At 38.3% G+C, this 15,894-nt stretch overlaps 1 protein-coding gene across 5 annotated transcripts; it reads right to left on the bottom strand.

Moving 5' to 3' along the window:
• Positions 1-666: 666 nt before the first annotated feature.
• On the bottom strand, positions 667-15,627 carry LOC131248352 (uncharacterized). Of its 5 annotated transcripts, none has more exons than XM_058248611.1 (7): positions 15,472-15,627; positions 14,902-15,050; positions 14,678-14,733; positions 14,454-14,577; positions 14,245-14,351; positions 1,170-1,239; positions 667-1,090 (listed from the first exon to the last, which is right to left on the bottom strand). In XM_058248611.1, exons 2-7 carry the CDS (start codon positions 14,981-14,983, stop codon positions 1,014-1,016), a joined length of 516 nt encoding a protein of 171 aa, XP_058104594.1. In that variant the 5' UTR covers positions 14,984-15,050; positions 15,472-15,627; the 3' UTR covers positions 667-1,013. The 5 variants fall into 5 exon arrangements, with proteins under 5 accessions (XP_058104594.1, XP_058104595.1, XP_058104597.1 ...); XM_058248612.1 differs by having other exon boundaries at positions 14,902-15,251; positions 15,472-15,617; XM_058248614.1 differs by having other exon boundaries at positions 14,902-15,013; positions 15,472-15,616.
• Between the last annotated feature and the right edge of the window lie 267 nt (positions 15,628-15,894).

Here is a 15,894-nt window from a genome sequence, read left to right as displayed (position 1 = left end):
GCTCAGCCAATGCATGGTCCATTGTCAGCCCTACTTGTTTGCTTCGGGCATGAATCAAATTAACTTTCGAATTAAAAAAATAAAATAAAATTAAAATAAATAATAAATAAATAAATAAAGAAGAAGAAGAAGAAGATTATCTTTGCTTGTCGGGACATGCAAATGCGCACTAGGAGATTGCAGTAAGGCTTGTGGGGTAATTAGCATTAGACAAGTACAAAAGCTTTATATATATATATATATATATATATAGTTTTTTAGAGCATGTTTGGAGGAAAAGGTACCATGGGCAGAGGTTGTGGAATTTGCTGAAGGGGTTACTGAAAATGAAAAATAAATAAGAAATTCAAAAGATGAAGAGATTTTAGATTGTCGTTACTAAACCAAGTTGATTGACAGAAATCACTCCTGATTTCTGCTGGGATTAAGCCAGGGTGCCCATGATTGCCCCTTGGATGTACGAGACTGTTTTGGGAATTTATATGCAAGAAAGTTTTTCTATGAGAATTTCCAGCTCTCTCTCTCTCTCTCTCTCTCTCTCTCTCTCTCTCTCTCTCTCTCTCTTGTTTTTTTTTTTTTTTTTTAATGGTGGAAAATATTTCAGATCACAGCCGGAATACTACTAGAGCGTGAGCAGGAAATATGGAGTCTCAATACAGAACCCCATTGAATCAAGAATGTCTTAGTTACAGGGAAGCAGATTATTTCTTTCCAAGATGTTTTAACCCAAAGCAGAGATCCAAATCGATAACTAATACAGAGAATTTTTTATCGATACTGAAATGCAGACCCCTAATAGAGTTGAGGAGACACGAATTAACATGCACAAGCAAATGGACATGAATGCTTCCAGGAGCACATACTGAAATTAAACATTACTGCAATATGATTAAACTGTGTTAATAGTACCATTATCTGGGGATTAACAAAGGCCCTAATGTGATACAATTGTTCCAAAGCAATTCTGCAGCTGATAGATGGAAAATCACTGCAATTGCCGAGGTTACAACCCCTCAAGAAGCTCTCCTTGGAGACATGTTTTGGATCAGCAAAACTGTTGTGATGACTGCAAATATTTGCACGGGTACACCTGCCAGAAGCAAAGATGTATAGTAAATTATGTAATGTTCAATAATACATAGAAATCACACGACAGTAATCTAACTCACTCAGCAGAACACGGCCAGCTTCGACAACTTCAAACTTTTTCAGAACTGATGCATTCTGGTCTTGGAGAACCTAACAAAAGATTTCATTGAGATTGGGCAAGAGAAGAAACTCTAATTAGAGCTTTATGGTGATGTAGTCTTTAGAGCAATGCCAGAATAGGAATATAATTGATGCCAATGGCAGCAGGCATATGCGAAATTATGGAGGACAAGGTGGGCCTTTTAAACAGAGACCAACAACATCAATGGTTGATTCACATTGCCGAGTAGGAACTGAAAGCACCTTAGGACCATTATCATGTTATCATATCACATAGCAAACAAAACCATGACTCTCTTTTTTTACATGCACTCACAGCCCACACACACCCATGCACTCACACCACTGTAGTTTTTCACCACAATGGGTACTCGAACCCATGACCTCATGTTGAAACTCTTGTGAGTCTACCACTGAGACATAAGGACCCAAAACCATGACTATGCACACAGATGATCATAGAATTACAATTTCAATTCCCACCAATTGGAGCACAAGATACAATGACATCCTTTAAAAGCTTCATGGGAAAGGGCATTCTATTTTACTTACTTATTTGCTGATAGATAATAAGTCTCTGTTTGGTCACCTAAATGTGAGTGATCTCATTTTAGTTAACAGTAAGATCTCTAATACACAATTAGTTCATATCAACAGTCTCCAATAGATCATTACTTAGCCAAAATGAGATGAACTCATTTTTGGGTATCTACCAAAAATGAGATGTATTTTCAGAGAGAGCGGTGAGAAGCTGCAAATGCAGATAGCAGAAGACGCAGAAAATGCCGATGGGAAGGGGCATTCACATAAAACTTTCAAGCCTTGTGCGTAAATTTGGTTCCACAGGCTAATCAACCTTCGTTTCTGTGCCCATCTCCTTTTGGAAAGAAATGAAAGGACAGGAGATTGAACTCCTGCAAATGACAAGACTGATTTGAATTCTACTAGGATATTTTTGCAATTTTAGAGGCAAATCATTTTTTTTTCCAAAATTCAGGATGGTTTCAGTAGATTGGTCTATATATATAAAGTTTGCATGGTAACATCTATCTCAGCCAATTTAAACCAAGACAAATATTTTCTTCACAAGATTTCTCTTGCTAGTTTCTTTTGAGAACTTCAATTGCTACATGCCGTACTTTCTTGGTTTAGTCTAGAAACTTTGGCTATCAGGCCAAAGAAACAAACGACAATGCGAAAAGATGATGAAAAGATACAAGATGTCTACAAAACCTAATGAAGGAAGGGAAATCCAACAATCAGCGACTTAAAACTTATCATGCTGAATCAATTTCAAGTTGGATTACACACTGTTTGGAAATATCTGTGGACTGAAAAACTAGTGTGTTTCCAAAAGTGACAATATAACAAAAGTACAATACAAGCATATTGCATCATAAATAATGAGTACAAACAAAACCAACACGCACCCATATTTTCCAGAAACTAATGAGCTCAAGTGCTCAATACCCATAATTGCTAGACAAAAAGCAAAAGAAACAAACTATCTCTGTCAGCAAACCAATACACATAACAACCCTAAACCACCCAAAAATATCTAAGATTACCACAACAAAGCCCGCATCCTCCACAGAACATGCGACATCTTCCTGGCTGAAGCAACCATGTGGAGAAAGTCAGTGGAAGGCATGTTCATGCAGCATAGTTAGGCATTTGGGTCACCTGTGCCCCTCTTGGGCCTTATGTGAGGTAGTGCGTCCCCTGCAAAATGATGTGAGCCTCATGGGCAAGGCAAGGGAAAAGATGTCTTGGATATTTAGGTACTCACTAAGGGTGGGAAGATAGACAAACCTTTAATTATGAAAAATAACACTTCTTTTCCCGTTTATTTTAGATCAAACCTTTAATTATGAAAAATAACTCCTATAATTCTTAGATTTTTTTTCCCCTTATTCTTTTAATGAACTCATGAGATGTTCTTCTTGATTTCTTCCTTCTAGTAGCATTTTAAGATTGAACTTCTTAGAAGTAATTTAAGCTTCTATTTGTGTCATACAAAAGATTGAAGATGAAGTTTTTTGGTTGAAGCTTTCATTGGGATTTGGGTTTTCGAATGCTAAATAACTTTTTAAGACATTAGTAGCTCTATGTTTAGATTAATGGCTAGTTTGATAGCTGGTTTGTGTTTGAGACAAAAGGTGTTAAGATTGTTCGGGGTTGGAGAGAACGTTTTGACATTTCCATTAGCCAAGATTGGGTGTTAGGCATCTCATGTAACCGTGGTTGGCATCATGCGTTTGGCCATGAGACAGTGGCATCATATAGCCAATTAACCAAGGAGGCATGACAAGGTCAATATTCAATGGGGAGGGAGTTTCGCGGTCCTCTAATTGCATTAAGGAATCATTGCTTCCATTGGAGAATTGTCGAGCATTTAAACTTCATTTATACATTATGCCTACATGTTGTGCATCCAAAGAAAGTCATACTGAGTGACTTTCATTAATATCGGGGAGCAGTTACATTCCAGGCTGTGGTCTGGTATAGGCCCCTAAGTACATCCCTGGGAAAAACCCTTTGATTGAAAGGTAACAACAAGAGCAAGTGTTCTGTTGTGTGGGACAAAGCATGTTTGGGTCCTTGGTTCTTTATCTTCAAAATGTTAAGAACCAAGAGGCACACGCTGATCGTAGCGTACACGAATGATTGTCTTGACAATGTCATGAAGGTTCACATGTCAGAAATCAGCATAAAATTATTCTCTAGAACCCATCATTGGGTGATGAGACCCTCTGCCTTGGGGACTAACTATAAAGGGATCTGTGCTCTGTCCACAGACATGCTGTGTGAGAGGTCCATTGCAGGTTGTCTGTGCCCATAGCCACCTTTGTAGGCTAAAAGAGAACTCCGCACCTGAATGTTGTTTACTAGGAGCAGATCTCAATCCAATAGAGCTTGGCACATGGTGTCCTAGCTTATATTCAGGAGGCCCTAACACGTGGCACAAGGCCCATCCCTTTGTTGGGGACCCTAGTGCATGGCACACAGTCCTCCTAATGAAGGAGATAGAATGTTCAAGCAAATGAGGCTCACCTTAATAGTGTCTATGCATGTGTTTGTCTGTGTGTATATCTTGAAGTGAGTGCTGAGGATATTTATAAGCCAACAGGCCCATTTTTTATGGCACCTGGAGGCGAGGACCACTACACTTGCCTAAGTAGTTTGGCGGTGCAGAGGTCTTTGCGTGTGGCACAGAGCATGTTAGTTTTCTGCTTCCTTGTTGTGACATTATGATATCATCATTTGCTGCAGAGCTGCTGGAGCCAAGTTGATGTGGTGTAAGGATGCCATTAGAGGCATGGGAGCCTGTTTTGGCTAAGTATCAAAACATAGGTGTCAACAGTTTGATAAATATTAGTTGATTACTAGATTAAGCAATAGATGGTTTGGCGAGTAACTTGCTTTTGCTTAATTGCCTCATGTTTTTTCTTTTGGTTCTTTGTTCCAATGGTGCTTAATTTTAGTAGATGCAAGTTTTTTTGAAGTGGTGTCTAACACTCTAGTTGTCCAAAACATGTAATAACATTATAATTAGTTTCATGTCATTGTGTTAAAATTAATTTTAGAGAAAAAATTATCAGAAAAATCAATGTGCATTTATATGCAATGTGTATCATATAAAATAAATTCAAATAAGAAGGTGTGCCCAGATTCTCTAGGCGTCTGCCTAGGTGCATCTAGGTGTTTTGGATGTTCCAGTGCCATTTGTGCTAGGCGCCTTTAACTACAGTGCTTGCAAGTCCAAGTTTGCAAATCATGTGTCCACCTGAGAGCAGTGGCAAATTACAATGGGAGGAATTTTTTCCGACGACCAGGGTATCTCTGTAGTAGCTTTCTGGGCTGGCAGTTTCAGCTGACACAGTTCGGGCATCAGTGTTATCTCTGAAGGAGACTACCTGGTTGATACGGTCCCACTTCACCAGTAACTATGTTGTGGTGATCAGTAAAAATAGGGATATTATTGGTTGGGCTCGAGGGGAAGGAATTATCTATGCAGGTTTTAGTCAATGTTGTCAAAAGCGATCGCATAATTCCATCCACATGGCATATGCAATGGTTGCATATGCCATTTGGATGGTATGCGATCGCATACTTTACATTTTTTCCGAATTTTTTTTCAAAAAAAAAAAGTTGGCAATCACTTATGCGATTGTGCGATCAGGCATAAGCAATCGCACAGGATCACTTATGCTGTTTGACAACATTGGTTTTAGTCCTTTGTTCAAGGAGGTCAGCCCCTTAACCACTGGGTTAAACATTTCATTTGCTTGGTGCAATAATGGCACTGGTTCCTTATGCATCCAATTTAGCCTTGGCTGGTAGTAATCATTCTTGTATCTGCTTTGGATTTTATTTTTAAAAAAAAAAATGTGCACTTGAGAGCCATCCATCAGAGAGTAAAATCCACACAGTGGAATCATGTAAATGCTGAAAATCTGATCACTGAAGATTTCCCTTCAATATTTGGTGACATCCATGACTTAGCCAACAGGTGAAACATTTTGTTTGCCCATATAGGGAGAGGATCAGATGGGATTGCTGATACTCTACTTAAATTGGGAAACTTTTCCACTCTCTTACATTCGTTTTCTTGGTTTTCGATAAAATTTCTCAATATCCATACAAAAGAAAAAGGAAAAATAAAAATAAAAATCCCTGGAATCTTAAAAGGGGTTGTGAATATGATTTCAGATATCTATACCGAAAGAGATTCTCTCTATGGTGTTTGGGTACTGGGAAAGCTATTATCAGGAATCCAATTTTTGTGTATGGATATTAGGAAACAGTTGCTAGGAAACTTTTATCCTTTTTACAAACATCACCAGAATTTTACAACCCATCTTAAAGATGGAGTCATAAAAGGGGCAAACTTAAGCAGTTGGATTCCAGTGGGAACTCATTTCCCACCAATTCCTAGGGCTCAAAACACAAATTCAGCCCCACCCTAGTGGAATTCATTTCCCATGGGCTGGATTCCCAGGAGCGAAATGACTCCTAATAGTCTATGCCATTCATATATGTTGTTTATGTACCCAGAATATCAACAATTAAGTGTAATATGAGGGGGAAAAATAAATAAATAAATAAATAGGGTACATTAACAAGAATTTGTCTCTAGTCTCGATTGTTGTTCATGTACTCAAAATATCAACAATTAAGAGTAATCCAAAGAAAAATAATAATTAGGATTCAAAGGAAAGTAATAAGTTGAAATGTGTGCACCTAATTTCTCTAGCGAAATAATGATGAAAAAGAAAAAACCAGCAGAGGCACGGAACCAAGTCGCTCTCTTGAAGACAATTCGTACTTTATTCTAAAAGCAAAAGATTGATCTTGAAGCATTGTTGTGACTGCCTTTGGGATACAACCGTTGATCGGCTATAATGGCTGACTCCAACACCACGGCAATTTGATGCTCAATATATGACAAAAAATGAAGAATCGAAAATGAAAAAGATTAGAGAAACTTCTCCGTTTTCTAAAGAAGGTAGAGAGAGAATGCAGCTCGGGTTTTTAGTCATTAATCGCGACTTAGGTTCTCTTTAAAACAGATTATATAGTAAAACCCAATGCACACATGACAGACACATAGCACTAAGGTGGTTGCCAACATTATAATGAACCGTCATAACACCGTTATAATAATGTGCGTCTAGAATCCGCAAGACTTGGTCAAATTACACAAAATAAACCAAAAAATAAAATCAAATCAATCATATAAACAAGCCCAAGCCCGAGCCTGAGCCCGGCCTAGCATGCATGACACAACGCAGCCCGACACAGAAGGTGGGCGCGCACGTGTGGTCTTTGGAATACCATACCTAAGAGGCTAACAAAGGCTATCTACATTAATCTCAATATAAAGGAAAAAAATTCCTCATTTCTATCCGATGTAGGACTATTCTTACAAACAACTTTTCAAAAGAAAAAAATGCATCTCTCTCTCTCTCTCTCTCTCTCTCTCTCTCTCTCAATTTAAACAAAAAAAACTAACAAAACTAGCAAGTGAACTATTTAGTTTACCCACAACATACGCTATGTCGGATCTAGTGCAGTTCATTGCATAAATGAGACTGCCTATTACACTAGCATATCCATTTTGATTTACACTAGTTCCTGTATTGGGATACAAGTGTATACTAGGGTTAAATGATGTGCAGGTTGGCTTGCTATCTGCCACACCATTTATTTTTTTAAAGAATATACGTTATATAAGGAGATTGTGAATAAATGATCTCATATACTTTCCTAATAATTTTGATCTCGAGGATCACATTTGCTACTCTTAGGTCTTTCATATCAAACTTGGATGATAAGAAAGCCTTAGTTTGATTAATGACTTCTATATTAGATCCAAATATGAGAGTAGGTCATCAATATATAAGCAAATAATGACACTCATTGGCCCATCACTCTTATAGAATATGTATCTACTTCATTAATTCTAAAGCCACTTTCTCTAAATATATAATCAAACTTAGCATGCTGCTAATTTGGAGCCTGTTTTAGACCATAAAGAGATTTGACTAATCTACACACCCTATGTGATTTAGTAGGGTCCATAAACCCTTCAGGTTGCTCCATGTAAATCTCCTCATCAAGATCTCCATGCAAGAAAGCGGTTTTTACATCCATCTGATTTATAATCAAATTATTTAATGTTGTGATTTCTATAAGGACTCTAATTGATGCAATTCTAGAAATTGGAGAATAAGTGTCGAAAAATCTATCCCCTCTTTTTGTTTATATCCTTTAGCTACAAGCCTAGCTTTATATTTGTCTATAGACCCATCGGGTTTTAGCTTCCCTCTAAAAACCCATTTACACCAAGTGTTTTCAACCCAGCTGGTAAATCCACTAGGTTCCAAGTTTGATTTGCTACAATAGAATCCATCTCATTATCCATAGCCTCCTTCCAAAAGGAGGCATCACGAGAGGACATAGCCTCCTTGTTTGATACTAGATCGCCTTCGAGTCCTAAATCCTTATTGACTCTGGTCCTTCTACTGGCTCTAGGAAAGGCATCAGGATCATCTGTACTCAAAGATTGCGATGTTGACACATCTCTGGGACCTACATCCAGAGAATCACCCCCACTAATTTCTATAAGCAAACATGTCCTCTAAGTTAATGTCTCTAGACCCTATGATTGTTGAATCGTCTAGGGTTAAATCTATAGGCTTTATGATGTAGGACATGAAATTCAAGTATAACATGCAAGATGTCAAGCTTTAGATCACACTAGTTCAAAAACAATTACACAAGATTCCACATCCCACACAAAAGTTCAAACACTCAATCAAGGGGAATCTTATGCGAGTCCAGGCCTACACATGCTAAGGCCGGATCAATCAAAATTATAGACCAAACAAGAATCAAAGGAGGGTAAATTCATCCACACATGCACAGAAATAATTCCCCCAATCCAAGAGATTCAGAAATTTCAATTCGAGGAATCCTAAGGTTAAAGAAAGGACATAAAATTGGAGATTTGAGTAATTTAGGGTTAGGTTTATGGATTTTGGGTGAAATAGGAGTGAAAGAGAGGAAAGAGACGAACTAGAGAAGTACCGCAAGTGTGAACAGCAGCAATGGCTCAGACGCACGTGCGTGTGATCCCGGCCGCACGTGTGTGGGCCCCACTATTCAGAAAAAGGCCACCTTGGCCTTGGTCGGCCAAGGATGGACTCCAAATCCCCCAAATATCAGCTCAATCCGATGCACGGTTTGTGCGTGGTGCTCCGCTGAAGTTTCAGCCCTCCTACAGGGCCAAATTCTGGAAATCTGTTGTAGAGAGAAAAATAGCTGCAATAGAGGATGAATTTGAAGCGTAAATGATTGTAAGAAGAGAAATATGGCTGGAAGAAGGCGGGGGCGAATCGGGATATGTGTGGCTTCGCACCACGGTAGTCAGCCCTTTGAGGAAGAAAGGGTTTCGCACCCAATTGAATCTCCACAACTCGGAAATTTAGAGGAGCAGAAAAACACAGTAATTTTATTAATCTTCATTCAATAAAAAAGACTACAAGAGGGTGCCTATTTATAATAAAACCCTATACTCCAAAACTCGCACCATGCGCGTAACGTATTACTTGGCGACGAAGTAATCAAAAACAACAACTAATCAAAGCAATCTAAACCGTCCATGATATTCCTAATAACAATAATAAGCAAAATCCAAAGTACTAGATTAATTAGAATAGTGGGCCATGATCATAAGAACCCATGGTGAGATTCACATGACTATCGGGTCCACTCTAACGAACCAAAACGCAGCCCTGTAACCAGGAGGCCCCCCCTAGACGTTGTCATCAATCCAGATCGATAGTGGGGCCCTCCTTGCGTACATGCGTAGGGGGGTGTCCCCATCACTTTACTGTTAAGTGCATATCAAACAAATGCGTAGCTAACAGTTTTATCTCCTAACTTCGATTTTAAGTTCAAACAATTTAACATTTGTTAGGCATCCCCAAGTCCTAAATTAGTTTAGGTTAGAGGATCTTCCTTTCCATAGCTCGTATGGAGTTTTATCTGATTTACTACATGGAATTCTATTTAGAACATAGGCAACAATAAGAATAGCCTCGTCCCATAGATTGTGTCGTAGACCTGAAGAGCTAAGCATAACATTTACTAGATCTATCAATGGTCTATTTTTCGCTTGGCAGCTCCATTTTGTTGAGGGGTATAAGGAGCAATGTACTGATGTATAACCTCCTAGGATTCACAAAAGTCACTGAAAGCTTGGGAAGTGTACTCACCTCCCCTATCACTTCTAAGAATCTTGATCTTACGACTAAGCTGATTTTCTACTTCAGCTTTTGCAAACATCAAATATATTTGGGACTTCATCTTTAAAGCTAATGAGATATAGGTGACAAAAACTGGAATGGTCATCTATAAAGGTAATAAAGTACATTTTACCACCTCTACCTTGGATTTCTTTCAAATCGCAAATATTTGGGTGTACCGAGCCTAATAGTTCGGAATTCCTTTCAACTGATTTAAAAGGTTTCCTAACTATTTTAGTCTTGCTATAGTGCATACATTTTCCTAATGGATCTTTATCACTTAACTTAGGAATGAGTTTCAAAGAACTCATGCGTTTCACATATTTATTATTAATGTGACACAACTTACCATGCCAAACATTCTCATTACAAATGCTAACAATGTAAGCAGCAAAAGAAGTTTTATTACAGTCAACAAAAAGTTTAAACATACTACTCCCCACAAATTTCTCATTCTTGGAAAACACTATTTGTCCACACTCAGTTACAACCTCAATGTCAGCTTCATCAAGCAAGTGATGAGATACGAGATTTTTCCTAAGATTTGGGACGTGCAGAACATCCTTTAGAGCCAGTTCTCGTCCAGATGTGAACTTTATAATCATAGTTCCTTTTCCAGCCACCTTTGCAATTGTTGAACTAGCAAGATGAATAACTTCATGATCTTGGGATAATTTGTGTGTTTTGAACCATGTTCGGTCCTAACCCAATGTGCCTCGTCGCTCCTGAGTTGAGCCACCAGCCTTCATTCACTTCGACTGCACAAGCCTCTGTGATCAGCCACCAGTTGTTCCTCCTCCTCAACTTAGTCAGCCTCTGCTGCGTTGGCTTTGTTCCTCCTTTTACAATGTCTGCAATTCCAAGCATAATGGCCCAGAATACCACAAACAAACCATCCTGATTTAGCCTTTGATTTCTTGAATTTTTTGTATGGTTTTTTGGGGTCATGGTTGATCCTGGCCTTTTGATTAGTTTGGGATGTTTTCTTAAAATCTGGATTTTTTGTCTTAACATTGTGGACCTTGGTGTGATTGTCTTCCTTAAGATCTTGCAGTCGTGCTTCTTCAATACGAATGTCAACTATCAGCCTCTCTATTGTAAGTTCATCAATCTTTCATCTAAGGTCTTTCTTAAATTCTTTTCGGGCTAGTGGTTGGTCACTTTAACCACTACGTGATGGTAGACAGTAAATCCGTTGTATCACAAAATGAAGAAATTCCACTTGTCTTCAATGAGAAATTACAAGAAGGTATAAAGGTTGATGAGCAATATCTTGTAGCCTTTGTCATTAACAAGCTTCCTCCAACTTGGAAGGAATTCCAAAAAGACCTTAGACAGAAAACTGATGAACCCACAATGGAGAGGCTGATAGTGGACATTCATACTGAAGAAGAGGCACGACTGCAAGATTGCAAGGAAGATGGCCGTACCAAGGTCCACAATTTTAAGACCAAAAATCCAAACTTTAAGAAGACATCCCAAAATATTCAAAAGGCCAAGGGCAACCATGACATGGTTTGCACTAGTAATCCTAGTGAGGAACACTACGAAGCTATATGTAGAATGCTTAAATACTTGAAAAAGACTCAACACTATGGTTTGCACTATATTAGATATCCAGCAGTGTTGAAAAGATATTCTAATGCTGATTGGAATTCCATTTGTAATGGTTGCAAGGCAGTTGGTGGAATCTTTCTCATAGGATGAGTTGTAACTTGAAAATCCATAAAACAGTCTATTATATCTGACTCTACTATAGAGTCTGAACTTATAGCTCTTACCTCTGCTACGAAAGAAGCTAAATGGTTAAGAAATCTATTGTATAATATTCCATTTTGGAGTAAACCAATTTCTATTGGTAAACTAAACTACGATAGTAATGCAGCTATCAAGCATGCAAACAATGCACAGTATAATGGTAAAGGAAGACCCATAAACCGAAAACATGGTCGAATTAGAAAACTACTCAAAAAATGAGTGATTTCTATAAATGAGATTAGATCGCCAGAAAATTTATCAAATCCTTTAACTAAGGGCCTTGCAAGGAAAAAATCTGTAATACACTTTGAGGAATGGGACTTAAGCCAATTGAGTAAACTACCTATAATTGTAACCCAACCTGAACGACTGGATATCCCAAAAAACAGGTTCAATGGGACAAATGAGTTACAGAGTAGTTCTAAAAGGCACTCGGTTAAGGAAACTGGGTTTCCTGTCACTTCTGATGTTAAACCAATGCTACTTTTGACATATTGGAGGATGAGGTCAAACCTCTTAATGAGTTCTATAGTCCTTATGGATGGGACACATGGTCAAGAGTGCGTTCTTGATAGACTCACCTATATGAGTGTGAAGGTATGGCTGCCTTTTATAAGAATTTGGCTAATTCTTTAGAGTGCTCATGAAACTGGGATTGGCACATAACCTTAAAGTGTATTATGCTTATATATACTAAAAAAGTTGTGAACTTGCATGTCTGCGAAGCATTGATCTTATCGTTCAATAGCTTAGTTTTATAAGACTTTGTCCACTAAGTCCATGGTAAGAGATTACTTCCCATTAAGCAAAGATTCAAGTCTACATCACACATTTGTTTATGCAAGCTATATCTGATGCTTGTATATCTTTTAATTTTAAAAAATAGTGGGGGATTGTTGAATTTTTTTTTTTTTTAACTAAGAGAGAGAGAGAGAGAGAGAGAGAGAGAGAGATGCTTGTGGGAATAATCTTATATCGGATAAAAATGAGGACTTTTCTTCCTTTATATTAAGGTTCATTATGGATAGCCTTTGTTAGCCTCTTAGGTATGGTATGCCAAAGACCACGCGCGCGCCTGCCCATTGCGTCGCATTGTGTCGTGCTTATGTGCCAAGCTCAGGCTTGTCTACATGATTGACTTTTTTTCTTTTTTTTTTCTTTTTTTTTTTTTATAATTTTACTAGGTCTTGCGAATTCTAGACACACATTACTGTAACGGTGTTATGACCATTCATTGTAACGTTGGCAACCACCTCAGCATCAAGTGTCTGCCCTAGCCACATTCTCTCTGCCTTCTTTGGAAAACAGAAAACTTTGCTGATCTCTTTCATTTCCGATTGATTTTCCAGTTATTCATTTTTCGTCATATATTGAGCATCAAACTGTTGTGGTGTTGAAGTCGACCATTATAGTCGATCAACGGCTGTATCCCAAAGGCAATCGCAACAACAATTCTGGATCAATCTTCTGCTTTTAGAATAAGGCGTGAATTGTCTTCAGGAGAGCGACCCGGTTCCTAGCCTGCGATGGGTTTTTTTTTTCTTTTCCATTGTTATTATTGTTCCGCTAGAGAAATCAGGTGCACGTGTTTCAACTTATTACTTTCATTTTAATCTTAATTATTTTTTTCTTCGTATTACACTTAATTGTTGATATTTTGGGTACATGCACAACAATATGTGCATCGAAAACAATCCAACCACTCATTTCAATCAATGTTTTGAATAGCGTAGCATAGCTACGACGCAACGTAGCATTAGCAAATAGCGCAAATCCAATGTAGCGTACACTACAGGAGTCATAGCGTATGTAGCGTACGTGTAGCATACATAGTGTGCGTAGCATATGTAGCATGCACATAGCATATGTAGCGTACGCTACGTCTTTTTTTTTCAATAAATGGTAATTATATTTTGTATTTTGTACTTAATACTCTCAACCTGTGGGATTTTAATTTCTTTTCATACTTGTGACTTGTGATTTCAATTAGACATTATTAATCATAGTTTGCTTAAAAAGTTTTTGATGTGATAATAATTTGATTGGTTTATGTATGTGGTTTCAATTAGACACATAATAAATGGTGATTAATAACTTGTTTGAACATGCTTATACTTGAAAAAATGAATCATCTTTTAGGCATTTTTTATATTTTTTTCCTTTTTTTTCTCACTATTTACCATATGTTTAATTTTAAAATTAAAAAAATAATAATAAAATAAAATAAAATACAGTGTAGCTTAGGCTACATGCTACAGAGGGTTAAACAGTACGCAACGCGCTACCGCTATTTAAAACACTGATTTCAATATACCACAATAAGAGCAACTTAACATGATAAACGCATGACATAAAACAATAGCAAAGTATCTGCGAACCAAATAACAAGCGAACTCAAAGCAACAACCGTGTCATCAAAGATAGAAGACCCAACTGTCGAAGGAAAAGCAACAGCGCCTCTTACCTCAAACGAGAGACCACTTCCAACAACCCGCACCGCTGAAACCATAGCAGTAATAGTTGATGCAGCAATGTAGAGTCTCAACAGATTAGCATGGCTGCGCCTCCGACCTTCAAACACAATTAAATGAATCACATCAAACACAAACATGACAAGATAAAAAGATACCCACAATGACCGAGAAATTTTCGGATTTGGGTGGTGGTGGAAACCTAGTTCTCCAGCGATGATCGAAATGCAACCGATCACGATTAATGAAATAGCAAGAGTATCAAGATCCTTTCCTTGTGATGCTAATAAAAAACCCCATAAAACTCCAATCACCTGGCTGACGACCTGCAACCAAAGAATCCATACTCACATAAGAAAATCCCATTCTGAATTTGCGTTAGGATTCCTACACAATGTTTCCCAAAATCGTAAAAACAAGTAATACCTGAATGGTGATTAATATACGGAGTCGAGATTTTCCTTGAGCGACTTTGGTATATCCTTAAAAAATTTTAAAAAAAATTAAAAAAAGAAAAAAAGAAAAAAAGAAAAAAAAGAGGTTGTGGTAAGAGTGGAAGTAGGCAAAAGCCCTTGATTTATTTCAGCATGAATGTATGAAGAAGAATCGAACATGGACATAGAAATAGGAATGAGATGCCTTCTTCTTACTGGGGTCAATGACCATGCGGTAGGAGAAATCTGAGCCGTCCGTTCCCGAAGGCCGCCCAGATGCTGATTTCCTCTGCTGCATCTTTTTTTATTACTCGCCTATGCGATCTCCCTGCACGAGCAGTCTCTCACTCTCCCTCTCTCTGCCACTGCGAGCGCTGTTTGTAACTTGTAAGCGCATGGTGTACATGTTCCCCGGATTTTCTACTGAGGCCTGAGCTGGTAGGGCTGCAACTTGGGTTCGGGTGACTGACCCGACCCGAGTTTGGGTCGGGTTCGGGTTGAAAAACACTAACCCGATTTGAAATCGGGTTGGGTTCGGGTTCAGCATATACGGGTCGGGTTTGGTACTGTCGGGAGTATCATTTGTATTTGGGTTAGGTCGATTAAAAACGGCGGAGTCGTCAAAATCTCGGGAAAAAATGCGTTTTTTCATTCATCCGATTAAAAGGCTATTAAAAAGGCACCTGATTAGAACGTTAAAAAAACAGGGGCAATTAATTAGAATTAAAATTTCAAAAGAAGCTAAATTTCTATAAATTGAAATTTTTAAAATTCAATTTCTTGTACCTTTGAAATCTTCTCTTCCAAATCTCTGACCAATGACGCATTCTTCTCTCGAGTCCGAGTTCACTCAACTCCGGCTCCTCTTCCTCTCGCCCTCATTCCCCATCGCTCTCTCTCAGCGAGTTTCATCTTCTGTTTTTTTTTTTCTCCGGAAAAGGGGAGTTATTTAATACTCCGGCTGTGTGTGATGCTTGATACACAGGCACTTAGAAATGCCACACGTGCCGTCTTCTTTTTTTTTGGAAACGAGAAATTGACCAAACGCAACTTTTTACCCTGTTTGTTTTCCTGGAGAGTCCAAAACTTACCATCCCAGCTCATACGCTGGACGTACGGACGAGCATTTGAGAACGGATTGGCTGATGTGCGAAGACGAGCTCTGACGCTCGGACGCGGAGGAAACGGCTGGTGGTCGGTGCTATGTGG

Source organism: Magnolia sinica, chromosome 6 (assembly GCF_029962835.1).
Source record: "Magnolia sinica isolate HGM2019 chromosome 6, MsV1, whole genome shotgun sequence".
Taxonomy (NCBI): Eukaryota; Viridiplantae; Streptophyta; class Magnoliopsida; order Magnoliales; family Magnoliaceae; genus Magnolia; species Magnolia sinica.
Note: the sequence above shows the minus strand (reverse complement) of the source record. Positions and strands in the feature narration are given on the sequence as shown.

Bases quoted from the DNA above. Each gene is read 5' to 3' on its own strand.
- LOC131248352 (XM_058248611.1), bottom strand. From the start codon at position 14,983: ATGCAGCAGAGGAAATCAGCATCTGGGCGGCCTTCGGGAACGGACGGC. The intron at 14,578-14,677 runs GTATTACTTGTT...CTTTGGTTGCAG, and splicing joins GTATATTAATCACCATTCAG to GTCGTCAGCCAGGTGATTGG. The intron at 14,352-14,453 runs GTTTCCACCACC...TTGTGTTTGAAG, and splicing joins GATCATCGCTGGAGAACTAG to GTCGGAGGCGCAGCCATGCT.